General features: G+C 44.1%; 1 protein-coding gene across 4 annotated transcripts in view; it reads left to right on the forward strand.

The window, feature by feature from the left end:
• Nucleotides 1-16,359, forward strand: part of LOC139391647 (retinoic acid receptor RXR-beta-A-like) — a 33,826-nt gene that overhangs the window by 9,778 nt on the left and 7,689 nt on the right. For 2 of the 4 annotated variants that reach the window (XM_071139038.1, XM_071139040.1), the window contains exons 3-8: nucleotides 1,949-2,178; nucleotides 8,389-8,536; nucleotides 9,344-9,523; nucleotides 10,128-10,151; nucleotides 12,874-13,040; nucleotides 13,296-13,425. In XM_071139038.1, the coding sequence (XP_070995139.1) occupies nucleotides 1,949-2,178; nucleotides 8,389-8,536; nucleotides 9,344-9,523; nucleotides 10,128-10,151; nucleotides 12,874-13,040; nucleotides 13,296-13,425 (879 nt within the window). The remainder of the gene's footprint in view (nucleotides 1-1,948; nucleotides 2,179-8,388; nucleotides 8,537-9,343; nucleotides 9,524-10,127; nucleotides 10,152-12,873; nucleotides 13,041-13,295; nucleotides 13,426-16,359) is intronic. The other 2 variants (XM_071139039.1, XM_071139041.1) reach the window with 1 other exon arrangement.

Raw genomic sequence — 16,359 nt, forward strand, 5'->3', positions numbered from 1 at the left:
CAGAAAATCTGTAAAAACCATCCCAGACAACCCTTTAATTATACATTCTGTCCTGTCATGGTGCAAACTGCATGAGCTGTTCAGACGAGGGGGATTCCTTTCCCCTAAAACCCCTTTATGGAACAATAGATTGATCCCTATGTTTTTCCAGAATAGTAACTTTAGACCATGGTCTGATAAGGGGATCACTCTTCTGGAACATTGTTACGAGGAGGGAGTTCTTATGTCTTTTGATCAGCTGAAACAGAAATACCACTTGCCTAACAGGGACTTCTTTAGCTACCTACAACTACGAAACTTTATTAAGGGGACTCTGAAGGGACAATGGAACCTACCTAAGATGTCACCTATTGAACAACTCTGCCACGCAAGACCAACCACTGTTCAAGACCATTTCCCGTGTTTACGATGCTCTTATGTCAGGACTAACACTGCCTGAGCTAGATAAACCCCGACTTAGATGGGAAAAATATCTGGCTATTGATCCTGATGAGGATCTATGGAGTGACCTATGCAGGGATGGTGTTACATCCACATTGAACTCCAGTTACAGACTGATCCAGTTTAATTTCCTCCATCAGCTCTATATCACCCCATCTAGACTGCACAAGTTCAACCCAGATATCTCCTCCCTATGTTTTAGATGTGGCTCAGATGAAGGAACATTCCTCCATTCCACTTGGCAGTGTTCAAAACTACACGGTTTCTGGCAGGGGTATGCGATACCATATCCTCAATTCACAGGGTTGCATTGCCTTTAGACCCGGAGGTCTGTCTACTGGGTAACTTTACTAACACCAATCTTAGGCAAAGCCATACTATAAAGCTAACAGAAATATTGCTAGCGATTGCCAAGAAATGTATTGCCTTGAAATGTAAATCGTATTCCTCCCTGCCAGTTGCAATATGGCTATCGGAAGTTAATAGTTGTATCCCACTGGAGAAAATCACTTACTGCTTGAGGAATAAGTTAAAGACATTTTACAGAATTTGGCAACCTTTTATTGACTCTATGGAGAATCTCCCCCCACATCACATTGATTAAATCTCTTTATAATCCTTACATTACGTGTGAAACCTTATTTATAATATGTAGCTTACGGCATCTAATGTCTCATTATTAATTTTTATTTTACTCTTTATTATTACTTATTTATTGTATGTTTGTATATATAATTAGAATTAGAATTATTTTTTGCTTAATATTTTTTCACTTTTGTTCTTAATTGGAAAATTCAAAAATAAAATATATGTTAAAAAAAAAAAATTAAACGCAGGGTTATCGGATACACTTGGCTACTCATAGTAGGGAGAAGCTCGTTGTATGTTTTGGAATAGTGTTGACAGTGCTGAATAACCTTCGACATGAACTCGCTCATAGAAACAGATGCTCTTTGCTCTATTCACAGTCTCTCTCTGGTCATGGTTTTAAAGTTATGAAATCTCATGTAGGCTTGTATCAAACTTTGCTGTGGCAAGGGTCGTGGAAGCCGTACGCGGTGTTGTGAGCTATCCGATTGGCCAGCGCAGAAGGCACACTCGATTTAGCCACGGATCTGCCGGCTAGGCAGAGTTAGTCTTTTCAGACAAATGAAATGGTTGGAAATGGGAACACTTTGCCTACCCGTTGCGCAGGGCTTTTGACCGCCAACACCGCATCACCGCAAAAAAATAAAAGGAGTGGACTTTTCTACAGAAATGTTTGTTGATCGACTAGGAAGGCATTGAAGATCTACCAGTTGGTGACCACTGCGCTAAACTGTATTTGTCTTTTAATCGGGATTGGAAGTATTTTGGTGGCCTATTTTAAATTGTTGGTGTTGAGCTAGGTTATGGCGACTAACTTCATTGTAGCTAGGAAAACTATCAATAATTATATTTTCTTAAACTTGAGTTGTATGTAGGGTATCATCACTCTCTGCCATGTAATCCCTGTCATTTTCACCAGATTCCCGCAGCCCAGACAGCTCATCTGTGTCCTCCCCTCCCTCGGGCCTGCACTCACCCCCCCTGACCCCCACAGCTGCCGCCATGACGTCTCTGCCGCCCTTCACCTCGGACGTCAACAGCCCCACCAGCAGCATGGGCTCGCCCTTCTCTGTCATCAGCTCCTCTTTGGGGTCGCCATGCCTGCCCGGGACACCCTCGGTGGGCTACGGCCCCATTAGCAGCCCCCAGGTGAGCCCTGAGTTCCAGACAGGTAGCTAACACTTCTATTCTACCACTCCTCTCCTTCTGCCTTTATCTTTCATCCATCACCTCTCAGGGCCATTCAGAGATGGGAAGTTAGAAATATGGGTCAATAAATGCTGCTTTACACTAGTTGCCTGTGAGAACCAAGTGTGACTATATAGGCTGCATTCAACATGTGCGTCTCTGCCAGCACTTGCCTCTTTGGTGATTGGTTGAGAAGAATATCACTTGTTGAGAGCACTTTTATGGTAAATAAACCTTGGCTGCTATTTTATGGCCCCCAAACTTTGCTATATACTGTGATTTATGTTGTAGGGCAATGGTGATGGGGACAAATTGATACAGTTACATATCGGGATATTATTTGTGACGATATATTGTATTGTTTTGGCAATATTGCTCTATTATTTGTGCACTAGTTGGCTATACTTGCACCAAAACCCCAGTATTCCATATTTTTGTTTTCCGCACTTTTATTCCCATGACTGATCGTATTCTCATGGCTCTGTCTTGTCCCTTTGCAGCAGAAATATGCTGAGCAATATGTTTGGAACATTGAATCGCAATCAAAGTATCTAATTTAAATTCGTATTGAATCGTGAGAATCTCAATACATGTCGTATCGAACAGCTTAGCGTCGTGATAATATCGTGAGGTCCCTGGCAATTCCCAGCCCTGTAGGTCAAGTGAAATTGCGGAGAACTACCAAAGGCTATCGTGAAACGATACATATCTACACTGAACAAAAATATAAACGCAACATGCAACAATTTCAATCAGTCCATTGAAATAAATTCATTACACCCTAATCTATGGATTTCACAAGACTGGAAATACAGATATGCGTCTGTTGGTCGCATATACCTTTAAAAAAGATAGGGGCGTATATCAGAAAACCAGTCAGTATCTGGTGTGACCACCATTTGACTCATGCAGCGCGACATAGATTTGACCTTCGCATAGATTTGATCAGGCTGTTTGTGGCCTGTGGAATGTTGTCCCACTCCTTCAATGGCTGTTGCGAAGTTGCAGGATATTGGTGGGAACTGGAACAAACTGTCGTACATGTCGATCCAAAGCTTCCCAAACATGCTCAATGGGTCTGGTGAGTATTCAGGCCATGGAAACACTGGGACATTTTCCACTTCTAGGAATTGTGTACAGATCCTTGCGACATAGGGCCGTGCATTATCATGCTGAAACATGAGGTGGGCAGGGATTAAAAATAAAATACAAATATAGGACAAAACACACATCACGACAAGAGAGGCACCACAACTCTACATAAAGAGAGACCTAAGACAACAACAGCATGGTAGCAACACAACATGACAACAACATGGTAGAAACACAACATGGTAGCAGCACAAAACATGGTAAAAATGTTATTGGGCACAGACAACTGCACAAAGGGCAAGAAGGTAGAGACAACAATTTGACAGTAAAACTCTTATCCAGAGGCAGGCGCTCCTACTGGCTGGGGACTTTAATGCAGAAAAACTTAAATCTGTTTTACCAAATTTCTATCAGCATGTTACTCCACACACAGAGACGCATACAAAGCTCTCCCTCACCCTCCATTTTGAAAATCTGACCATAATTCTATCTTCCTGATTCCTGCTTACACGCAAAAATTAAGGCAGGAAGCACCAGTGACTCGGTCAATAAAAAGTGGTCAAATGATGGCATTGAGGAGTACACCTCATCAGTCATTGGCTTCATCAATAAGTGCATCGATGACGTCCCCACCACAGTGACTGTACGTACATACCCAAACCAGAAGCCATGGATTATAGGCAACATCCGCACTGAGCTAAAGGCTAGAGCTTCCGCTTTCAAGAAGCGGGACTCTAACCCGGAAGCTGATAAGAAATCCCGTTATGCCCTCTGACAAACCATCAAACAGGCAAAGTGTCAATACAGGACTAAGATTGAATCGTACTACACTGGCTCCGACGCTCAACGGATGTGGCAGGGCTTGCAAACCATTACAGACTACGAAGAGAAGCACAGCCGAGAGCTGCCCAGTGACACGAGCCTACCAGACGAGCTAAACTAGTTCTATGCTCGCTTCGAGGCAAATAACACTGAAACATGCATGAGAGCACCAGCTGTCCCGGGCAACTGTGTGATTGCGCTCTCCGCAGCCGATGTAAGTAAGATCTTTAAACAAGTCAACATTCACAAGGCCGCAGGGCTAGACGGATTACCAGGACGTGTAATGCGAGCATGCGCTGACCAACTGGCAAGTGTCTTCACTGACATTTTCAACCTCTTCCTGTCCGAGTCTGTAATACCAACATGTTTTAAGCAGACCACCATAGTCCCTGTGCCCAAGAACACTAAGGTAACCTGCCTAAATGACTACCGACCCATAGCACTCACGTCTGTAGCCATGAAGTGCTTTGAAAGGCTGGTCATGGCTCACATCAACACCATTATCCCAGAAACCCTAGACCCACTCCAATTTGCATACCACCCTAACAGCTCCACAGATGATGCAATCTCTATTGCACTCCACACTGCCCTTTCCCACCTGGACAAAAGGAACATCCATGTGAGAATGCTATTCATTGACTACAGCTCAGCATTCAACACCATACCATAGTGTAAGCTCATCAAGCTCATTCCAAAGCTCATCAATAAGCTAAGGCCCCTGGGACTAAACACCTCCTTCTGCAACTGGATCCTGGACTTCCTGATGGGCCACCCCACAGGTGGTAAGGGTAGGTAACAATCTAGAAGAAAAAGAAACGCACGCCTATTTAGGCGAGGTGCTGGCTAGCGGAGTAGAACATTTGAAAATAAAAGAGAGCCGCACACTCTAGGAGCTCAGATGCAAAAATGTAATTACCAACGCTTCGACAGCGAAGACAGCTGTTGAAACATTTTTGCATCTGAGCTCCTAAAGGGTATGTAACAACACATCCGCCACACTGATCCTCAACACAGGGGCCCCTCAGTGGTGCGTGCTCAGTCCCCTCCTGTACTCCCTGTTCACTCATATGACTACACGCCTTGGCACGACTCCAACACCATCATTAAATTTGCAGATGACACAACAGTGGTAGGCCTGATCACCGACAACAACGAGACAGCCTATAGGGAGGAGGTCCGAGACATGGCCGTGTGGTGCCAGGACAACAACCTCTCCCTCAACGTGATCAAGACTAAGGGGATGATTGTGGACTACAGGAAAAGGAAGACCGAGCACGCCCCCATTCTCATCAACGGGGATGTAGTGGAGCAGGTTGAGAGCTTCAAGTTCCTTGGTGTCCACATCAACAACAAACTAACATGGTCCAAGCACACCAAGACAGTCGTGAAGAGGGCACGACAAAACCTATTCCCCATCAGGAGACTGAAAAGATTTGGCATGAGTCCTCAGATCCTCAAAAGGTTCTACAGCTGCACAGCCACTTTTATAACTCTACCTACGTGTACATATTACCTCAATTACCTCGACTAACCGGTGCCCCCTGCACATTGACTGTAACGGTAACCCTGTATATAGTCTCGCTATTGTTATTTTATTGCTGGTCTTTAACTACTTATTTTTATTTCTTATTCTCATTCATATTTCTTAAACTGCATTGTTGGTTAAGGGCTTGTAAGTAAGCATTTCCCTGTAAGGAATACCTGTTGTATTCGGCTGTGACGAATAAGATTTGATTTGAACAATACATCACGCGAAGCAGCCACAACTGTCAGTGTGAGTGTCCACGATTGAGTCTTTGAATGAGGAGATGTAGATAAAACTGTCCAGTTTGAGTGTTTGTTTCAGCTCGTTCCAGTCGCTAGCTGCAGCGAACTGAAAAGAGGAGCGACCCAGGGATGTGTGTGCTTTGGGGACCTTTAACAGAATGTGACTAGCAGAACGGGTGCTGTATGTGCAGGATGAGGGCTGCAGTAGGCATCTCAGATAGGGGGGAGTGAGGCCTAAGAGGGTTTTTACAAATAAGCATCAACCAGTGTGTCTTGCAAAGGGTATATGGAGATGACCAGTTTACAGAGGAATATAGAGTGCAGTGATGTGTCCTATAAGGAGTATTGGTGGCAAATCTGATGGCCGAATGGTAAAGACGATTTAGCCTCTCGAGAGCACCCTTTCCTGCCTATCTATAAATTACGTCTCCATAATCGAGCATGGGTATGATGGTCATCTGAATCAGGGTTAGTTTGGCAGCTGGGGTAAAAGAGGAACGATTACGATAGAGGAAACCAAGTCTAGATTTAACCTTAGCCTGCAGCTTTGATATGTGCTGAGAGAAGGACAGTGTACCCTCTAGCCATACTCCCAAGTATTTGTATGAGGTGACTACCTCAAGCTCTATACCTTCAGAGGTCACACCTGTGGGGAAAGGGGCATTCTTCTTACCAAACCACATTACCTTTTTTTCGGAGGTGTTCAGAACAAGGTTAAGGGCAGAGAAAGCTTGTTGGACACTAAGATGGCTTTGTTGTAGAACGTTTAACACAAAATCCAGGGAGGGGCCAGCTGAGTATAAGACTGTATCTGCATATAAATGGCTGAGAGAGCTTTATACTGCCTGAGTTATGTTGTTGATGTAAATTGAGAAGAGTTTGGGGCCTAGGATCGAGCCTTGGAGTACACTCTTGGTGACAGGCAGTGGCTGAGACAGCAGATGTTCTGACTTTATACACTGCATTCTTTGAGAGAGGTAGTTTGCAAACCAGGCCAAAGACCCCTCAGGGACACCAATACTCCTTAGCCGGCCCACAGGAATGGAATGCTCAGCCGTATCAAAAGCTTTGGCCAAGTCAATAAAAATAGCAGCACAACATTGCTTAGAATCAAGGGCAATGGTGACACATCCATAACCTGAGCAGAAACCAGATTGCATACCAGAGAGAATACTATAGACATCAAGAAAGACAGTCAGTTGATTATTGACAAGTTTTTCCAACGCTTTTGATAAACAGGGCAAAATAGAAGGTGAGCATTTTATTGTCCCCAGCACAAGGTGCACCTGTGTAATGATCATGCCGTTTATCTTGGCAAAGGAGAAACGCTCACTAACAGGTATGTAAACTAATTTATTTCAGCTCATGAAACATGAGACCAACACTTTATATGTTGCATTTGATATTTTTGTTCAGTATAGATATTGTAATTCTTAAAAGTCCAGGTAACAATTCAGTTTTTGTCTGCAAAATCAACCATAAAACAGCATTATCTGGGCCCTTTTTTAACATGTTGCCCTGCTCTTAATTGTATGGTAGAAGTAGGCTATTTGTCTCTCGGTCATACACTTTGAACGTGTTCTGACTTTTAAAACCTCCAAAAATATTAAATGAATTCAGTAACGATTCATTTCTGACATTTTAGATGATGGGTGCCAGTGGATGAATCATTGGTTTTCCTCAAAATCACATATCAAAAGGTCAAACTCTCCCTGTCCTCCTGTGTATGTCTAGAAAATAGAGAACATGTTCTGCAATATTTCAATGAAAGATATACATAAAAAGCATAAATTCACATGCACAAAGTACAGTTTTTTAATCTACTTTGAATGTATGTGCATCTGTGAACATTTTCATTAAAAAAAAAAAAATCATTAAAAATGTACAATTATTTGTCCAAGGGGCTCGTAGTGGCAACACTGTAGTGAATATTCAAACACATTTGTTTTATTCCCTCTATCTTCTCTCATGTCAGATGGACCTTCTCAGTGTTATTTTTCCTCCTTTCCCTCCCTGGCATTTTCGCTTTCATTCTCCTCCCCCCATTTCACTTTTTCCCTCTGATTCTACTTGAACGTCCTCATGATTTAATCAGGCTATGAGGATGCCCTGAGACTTAACCTGCTTAAGCTGGTGTTGGTGAGAAGTGCTCTGTAATCTCTACTGCATTGAGGGAGGCGAGGCCCAGATGCTCCTTTCTCAGCCGATGATGCCTGGGCGTGCGAAGAGGAAATTTAATGTTGCTTTAATACTGATCAATCAGCCCACTCAAAGAGAGAACTGACAGTTTGTATGTCATTGTTAAATGCATGAAGGTAAAATTATGTTTTTTTATGACAACTCTGCATCGATGACTCCAAGTAATTGAACTAATGACTGATGTGCTGCCAGTACGTCACACATAAGTGACTTTTCCTCCCAACCCCCTTCAATTCAGTAGTTCCCCTCTCACTTCTGCCCCTATATACCCCCCTTTCTCTCGGCCTCCAGATCAACTCCACAGTGTCCATGTCGGGACTGCACGCGGTCAGCAGCTCGGACGACGTGAAGCCTCCGTTCGGGCTGGGGGGCCACAGCCCAGGGGGCCCCATGCTCTCCCAGAAGCGCCTGTGTGCCATCTGCGGCGACCGCTCCTCCGGTGAGTCCCAAATTGGCCCCTAGACCCTATGCACTTGTGGTGGAGATCGGAGAGAAATTGAATGGTGTAAGCAATATGGCAAAAAATTCCACCCAGCCTGTGAGAAGACAAGTTGAACTATTTACTCTTCGATCTTTAGGACAGGCTGGGGGGGGATTTTGATTTGGGATTGAGGGTCTGTCGGAGAGAGAAGCACATCTGGTGCGATATGCTTGGTTTATTAAAGGATTGTTCTGCCCGAAATTTGACAGGCGTTGAATGAAATTTAGTTAGGTAGTGTGTGTCGACTTTCTTTTCCCATGAATTTGGGATTGACACCTACAGATTTCTGCTGTGCATAGTGGGATCTACACAACAGATGGCATTGGCTACATGGACTTATACCACTTGAGGTATGGAAACATCAGACAACCCTTGATTTTGGGGTGAACTACTCCTTTCCTCTTCATTTTTAAACATTTTAAAAAAGCTGCATAAAAGAAAAAAACCCAGCAGGGAATTGTTTTTCTTCTCTCCCTTGTCTGTGCGAAGCATTTACTAAAACGGACCGAAACACTTAATGTACTTTCATTGCCATCACACCTGAAGAACTATGTGCTGTAGGCTTTGTGCCTGAATTATTGAAAGTGGTTTGTTACTGAAGTTTTTCTATCCCCCTCTTCCCTCCTTTTTCTATCCCCCTCTTCCCTCCTTTTTCTATCCCCCTCTTCCCTCTCTTTCTGTCATGTCTTTTTACATTCCTCTTTCTTGTCTTTCTCTCTTCCTCTTTGTTTCTCTCTCTCTCTCTCTCTCTCTATCTCTCTATAGGTAAGCACTACGGAGTGTACAGCTGCGAAGGCTGCAAGGGTTTCTTCAAGCGCACGGTGCGCAAGGACCTGAGCTACACCTGCCGGGACAACAAGGACTGCCTGGTGGACAAGCGCCAGCGCAACCGCTGCCAGTACTGCCGCTACCAGAAGTGCCTGGCCTGTGGCATGAAGAGGGAAGGTAGGGGGGGGGGGGGGGGGGGGCTGGCAGTCTGCTGTCCTCAACTCGAGTTCAATATATCTTATTAAAAGGGCAACGCTATCACCAGGTAGGGTAAAGGCTTGACTGAGAGGGATGCAATGGGAGATCTAAAGAGCGAGACTGAGCAAGGGAGAGGAGAGGCTGATGGAAGAGGGAGGGAGGGCTAGGATCCTTATTGAAATTGGGTCTGACTTGCTACAGTAAGAAAGTAGAAAGAAGATTGATGGGACACCTTGTGTGTGGTCAGGTGGACCCTAACCGGAAAACCTCCACTCACCAAATGTCCTGCTGTATTAACATTGTACAGGCTACTTGCTATGAAACTATTTCAAATATCTGTTTTAAATCCACTGGAATCATTTATGTATAATAAAGATTTCTAAGAGCTGTTAAGATTTGATTAGAATATTGTAATATACATTTCTGAGGGGGGAGTATTGATTGCACTCAAAGGGGATTGAAAGAGCGAGAAAAGGAGGTGGAGAGAGGGGGATGGAGAGCCTTGTAAACACTAACCCCTGCCCCCCTCTCTCTCCCCTCTTGTTTCCTCTTGTTTTCTCTCTCCCTCTCCCTTCTTCTGTAGTGGTCCAAGATGAACGACAGAGATGTAAGGAGGAAAGAGGGATTGAAGGAGTGATGGGGGAGAGTGTGAGAAACAATATATGATGTTGTTTTGTTGTGATGGCACATTTCTGTGTGAGGTACGTTGCAGAATGTATTGTTGGTATGAAACGGGTCTGAAACTCAAATGATCAGGCGCAAAGTAAGCCTTATGGCCCTGCTACACTATAGCCATCAGTCGCCCGGCATTGCCGTCAGCCGTTGAGGAAATGGTTCCTTTTAAACAATGAAAACTGCTTCACTGCCCGTGTTGCACTCACGTTGCATCACATCCAATGTCAGCGTCCAAGCTCAAGAATCGCAGAGGTTCAATACTTGGCGTTCACTCTATCTTGTGATTTGGAGTAATGAGAAATAAAGTTGATTTTGGTTGCATATGGCCTCGACTATACACCACTGGTTATTGTACAAAGATGTATGAAGTCAAGAAGCTAATAAACTCAGCAAAAAAATAAACTTCCCTTTTGCAGGACCCTGTCTTTCAAAGAAAATTTGTAAAAATGCAAATAACTTTACAGATCTTCATTGTAAAGCGTTTAAACACTTTCCCATGCTTGTTCAAGGAACCATAAACCTGTGGAACGGTCGTTAAGACACTAACAGCTTACAGACAGTATGCAATTAAGGTCACAGTTATGAAAACTTAGGACACTAAAGAGGTCTTTCTACTGACTCTGAAAAACGCCAAAAGTAAGATGCCCAGGGTCCCTGCTCATCTGTGTGAACGTGCCTTAGGCATGCTGCAAGGAGGCATGAGGACTGCAGATATAGCCAGGACAATAAATTGCATTGTCGGTACTGTGAGACGCCTAAGACAGCGCTACAGGGAGACAGGACGGACAGCTGATCATCCTGGCAGTGGCAGACCATGTGTAACAACACCTGCACAGGATCGGTACATCTGAACATCACACCTGCGGGACAGGTACAGGATGGCAACAACAACTGCCCAAGTTACACCAGGAACGCACAATCCCTCAATCAGTGCTCAGACTGTCCACAATAGGCTGAGAGAGGCAGACTGAGGGCTTGTAGGCCTGTTGTAAGGCAGGTCCTCACCAGACATCACTGGCAACAACGTCGCCTATGGGCACAAACCCACCGTTGCTGGACCAGACAGGACTGGCAAAAAGTGCTCTTCGCTGACGAGTCGCGGTTTTGTCTCACCAGGGGTGATTGTCGAATTCGCGTTTATCGTTGAAGGAATGAGAGTTACACCGAGGCCTGTATTCTGGAGCAGGGTCGATTTGGAGGTGGAGGATCCGTCATGGTCTGGGGCGGTGTATCACAGCATTATCGGACTGAGCTTGTTGTCACTGCAGGCAATCTCAACGCTGTGCGTTACAGGGAAGACATCCTCCTCCCTCAAGTGGTACCCTTCCTGCAGGCTCATCCTGACATGACCCTCCAGCATGACAATGCCACCAGCCATACTGCTCGTTCTGTGCGTGATTTCCTGCAAGACAGGAATGTCAGTGTTCTGCCATGGCCAGCGAAGAGCCCGGATCTCAATCATATTGAGCACATCTGGGACCTGTTGGATCAGAGGGTGAGGACTAGGGCCATTCCCCCCAGAAATGTCCGGGTACTTGCAGGTGCCTTGGTGGAAGAGTGGGTGATATCTCACAGCAAGAACTGGCAAATCTGGTGCAGTTCATGGGGATGAGATGCACTGCAGTACTTAATACAGCTGGTGGCCACACCAGATACTTTTGATTTTGAACCCTCTTTGTTCAGGGACAAATTATTCAATTTCTGTTAGTCACTTGTCTGTGGAACTTGTTCAGTTTATGTCTGTTGTTGAATCTTGTTTTGTTCATACAAATATTTACACATGTTATGTTTGCTGAAAATAAAAGCAGTTGACAGTGAGAGGACGTTTATTTTTTTGCTGTGATTAGCTAGCCAGCTACATTGACCAGCTGGGTTCACATGTTAAATAAAAGCAACTTGTGTAATTACACAATAATTTAGTACAACCACTAGCAACAATGTGCTTGTAGCAGGAACAACATCACATTGACACAACGCTAATGGCAAAGCAGTGCAACGCTTCTAGTGGAGCGGAAGTGTTAGTGTTGTCAGTATTACTGACATTGTGGTTTGTGTTGTCTGGGGTGACTCCAAAGATATATAACTTGTAATGTGCCATAGGAAGAAACCTTTTTGTGGGTTGATTCTAATTGGAAAATCCTCTTGAGGGCTGATGGAAATCAGATATCAGTTTTGGTGCCATAAGAAAGCAGCTTGCGAGCCTGATGTGGCCCCCAAGCCTTGAGTTTGAGACCCCTGGTGTGAAAGGTGAAGAAAGCATTGTTGTTTGAACTAACCGGGAAATATACATATCTGTGTATCTCGCTCTTTCTTTTTCACTTCCTGTCATTCTTTATTCTCTGCTTTACTTACATTCCTCTCTTTCTCCACTTTTTTTCTTGGTCTCTTTATTTTTTCCTTATTTCTCCTCCCTTTTTATTTCCCCTCCCTTATCTCTCACCTTTCTCTTTTTTTCTTCACTTTGCTTCCCATTTGCTCTCTCCTCCTCTCTCCATCACTCTGCATTTTTCTGCCCTTTCTTCCTCTTTTCACCATCCGTCCTACTCCCTCCCTTTCTTTCCCCTCTCACCCTCCATCCCCTCCTGTGCTTTTCTCCTCCTCGCTCCGCCGACTCTCTTCCTCTCCTTCCCTCGGCCCTTCCTGTGCCCCTGTAGCCGTGCAGGAAGAGCGCCAGAGGAACAAGGAGCGGGAGAGTGAGGCGGAGTCGACCAGCGCCGTCAACGAGGAGATGCCCGTGGAAAAGATCCTGGAGGCCGAGATGGCCGTGGAGCAGAAGACCGAGGTGCATGCCGACGGGACCTCCGAGGGCAGCTCGGTAAATGTGTGTGTGTGTTTCTGTGTGTGACCCACCATCTGGCCCTGCGAAGCACACATACCAATTTCTCTTACTTCGTTCCTCACACTGTCTATTATTATTTCTAGACATGGGATTGTGCGACTGCACCAACAATTTATTGTGATACAGTAGATTCTGAGACCACAGACCCACTTTTAAAAAATGTGATCCAAAGGCCTGTAGTCTCTATTTTGTACCCTATGTTGAAGCCAGTCTCTATCCCTCTGTTTCTCTCTCCAGCCCAATGACCCGGTCACCAACATTTGCCAGGCTGCAGACAAGCAGCTGTTTACCCTGGTGGAGTGGGCCAAGAGGGTCCCCCACTTCTCTGAGCTGGCCCTGGACGACCAGGTCATCCTGCTACGCGCCGGTACGTTCAAAAAGCCTTCGCCTTTCATGTTCATTGCCACCAAATGGAAGAAAGCAAACTGAAGCAGGGAGGAATACCAGGACATATCCAATAAAAAGTTTGTTTTCCATTTAAAAAGTTTATTTCCTGCACCCTAATGAGCACGGCCCTGCTCAGCTTTGACCTCATTAAAACACAGCCGTACATGGATAGGCTGATAACCCTGTCTCTCTCCTCGTGGACTATCTTTTATAATACAGTAGCTTCACATTTTGACCAGATACAATTCTATTTTACAGTAAACAAATTGACAACAGACTTTCAGCACACTTATAAGGAAGGACGACACATGCACGGCACTTACACAAATGACTGATGATTGGCTGAGAAAAAATGTAAAAAAATGGTGGGGGCTGTTTTGCTAGACTTCAGTGCAGCTTTTGACATTATTGATCATAGTTTGCTGCTGGATAAACGTGGCTTTACACCCCCTGCTATATTGTGGATAAAGAGTTACCTGTCTAACAGAACAGAGGGTGCCCTTTAATGGAAGCCTCTCCAACATAATCCAGGCAGAATCAGGAATTCCCCATGGCAGCTGTCTAGGCCCGTTACTGGCCTTGAATAAGGTTAGTGTCTATGTATGCGGATGACTTAACACTATACACGTCAGCTACTACAGTGAGGGAAATGACTGCAATACTTAACAAAGCGCTTCAGTCAGTTTCAGAATGGGTGGCAAGAAATAAGTCAGTCCTAAATATTTCAAAAACTAAAAGCGTTATATTTGGGACAAATCATTCACTAAACCAATCAACTAAATCTTGTAATTAATAATGTCGAAACTGCCTTCTTAACAACGCTATAAACAAGGCAGGTCCTCAGAGTTGTGAACTCAGTAACATGACTTGGACTCGAGTCTGATTTGATGACTTGAGACTCAACCTGATAGAAAATAAAATAACTTGAGACTTGACTTGGAGCCTCAAGACTCGGGACTCAACTTTGACTGATGACTTAATATTATCTGGCCAGGTTTTGTAATGTTTTGTCACTCATTTTGTGACACAGAGTCTCCGTGGATTAGTCACGCAGCCAGAGACAGTAGTCGCCGCATCGCCCTTGTAAAAAAATACAAAATATAACATGTAAGTTGCAACAGATTGTTTAGTGAAACGCAAACTCTGCACTCTGATTGCACCAGCATACTGTCAATCAACACAGTTCAGATGAGCTGGCGAGCAGATTGCTGATTTGCTGTAAACGTCAAATTATAGGGAGAGAGAATTGCCATAATAAATAAATATGCAACTTCAAAAATGTTTTGCCATCAAAAATATGAACTGTTTACTTTGCAAGCTCCCCAGCAATGGGGCAACAATTACTAGCATAGCCATATTGGTCTTTTAGTATGTGGGCCTAACAATTGCTTGAAATTGATCATTTACTTATGAAGCGTGCATTTGGAATTGGATGATCAAATGTATTATTACTGTGGCGAAGACTCTTCACTTGCACAGAGTGGCTTTTCTCTTGTTGAAATGTTTCCTGTTGCTTTCACACTTTTAAATGCATAGGCCCTATGTGGTTAATGTACAGTGCCTTCGGAAAATAATTCAGACCCCTTGACTTTTAACACGTTGTTACGTTACGGCCTTATTCTAATATATATTTTTGAAATGGCTCTCATCAATTTACACACAATACCCCATAACGTCAAAGAGAGAACTTTTTTTTGTTTGTTGCTAAAATGGAAATTACATTTACATGAGTATTCAGAGCCTTTACTCAGTACTTTGTTGAAGCACCTTTGGCAGCGATTACAGCATCAAGTCTTCTTGGGTATGACGCTGCAAGCTTGGCACACCTGTTTTTGGAGAGTTTCTCCCATTCTTCTCTGCAGATCCTCTTAAGCTCTGTCAGGTTGGATGGGAAGCGTTGCTGTCCAGTTATTTTCAGGTCTCTCCAGAGATGTTCGATCGGGTTCAAGTCCGGCTCAGGCTGGGCCACTCAAGGACATTCAGAGACTTGTCCCGAAGCCACTCCTGCATTGTTTTGGCTGTGTGCTTAGGGTCGTTGTCCTGTTGGAAAGTGAACCTTCGTGCCCAGTCTGAGGTCCTGAGCACTCTGGAGTAGGTTTTCATCAAGGATCTCTCTGTACTTTTCTTCGTTCATCTTTCCCTCAATCCTGACTAGTCTCCCAGTCCCTGCTGCTGAAAAACCTCCCCACAGCATGATGCTGCCACCACCATGCTTCCTGATTGCTCAGTTTGGCCGGGCGGCCAGTTCTAGGAAGAGTCTTGGTGGTTCCAAACTTCTTCCATTTAAGAATGATGGAGACCGCTGTGTGTTTGGGGACCTTCAATGCAGTAGACATTTTTTTCCCCAGATCTGTGCCTCAACACTATCCTGTCTCGGAGTTCTACGGACAATTATTTTGACCTCATCCCTTGGTTTTTGCTCTGACATGCACTGTCAACTGTGGGACCTTATATAGACAGGTGTGTGCCTTTCCAAATCATGTCCAACTTATTGAATTTACCACAGGTGGACTCCAATCAAGTTGTAGAAACATCTCAAGGATGATCAATGGAAAACAGGATGCACCTGAGCTCAATTTCGAGTCTCATAGCAAAGGGTCTGAATACTTATGTAAATAAGGTATTTCTTTATTTAAAAAAAATAAAAACCTGTTTTCACTTTGTCATTATGGGGTATTGTGTGTAGATTGCTGAGTTTTTATTTTGTATTTAATCCATTTTAGAATAAGGCTGTAACGTTTAAAAATGTGGAAAAAGTCTGAATACTTTTCGAAGGCGCTGTATATTCCATTTAATACTAAAGTCATTAATAGCGTTTCATCATTCCGTCCCATTTCTTGCAACATGTTGACATTGCTGTTTCATGTTTGATTGGCCTACAACACATTTTCATTTAGCCAACCATTTCTTACCC

The sequence above is a fragment of the Oncorhynchus clarkii genome, chromosome 32, assembly GCF_045791955.1.
Source record: "Oncorhynchus clarkii lewisi isolate Uvic-CL-2024 chromosome 32, UVic_Ocla_1.0, whole genome shotgun sequence".
NCBI lineage: Eukaryota > Metazoa > Chordata > Actinopteri > Salmoniformes > Salmonidae > Oncorhynchus > Oncorhynchus clarkii.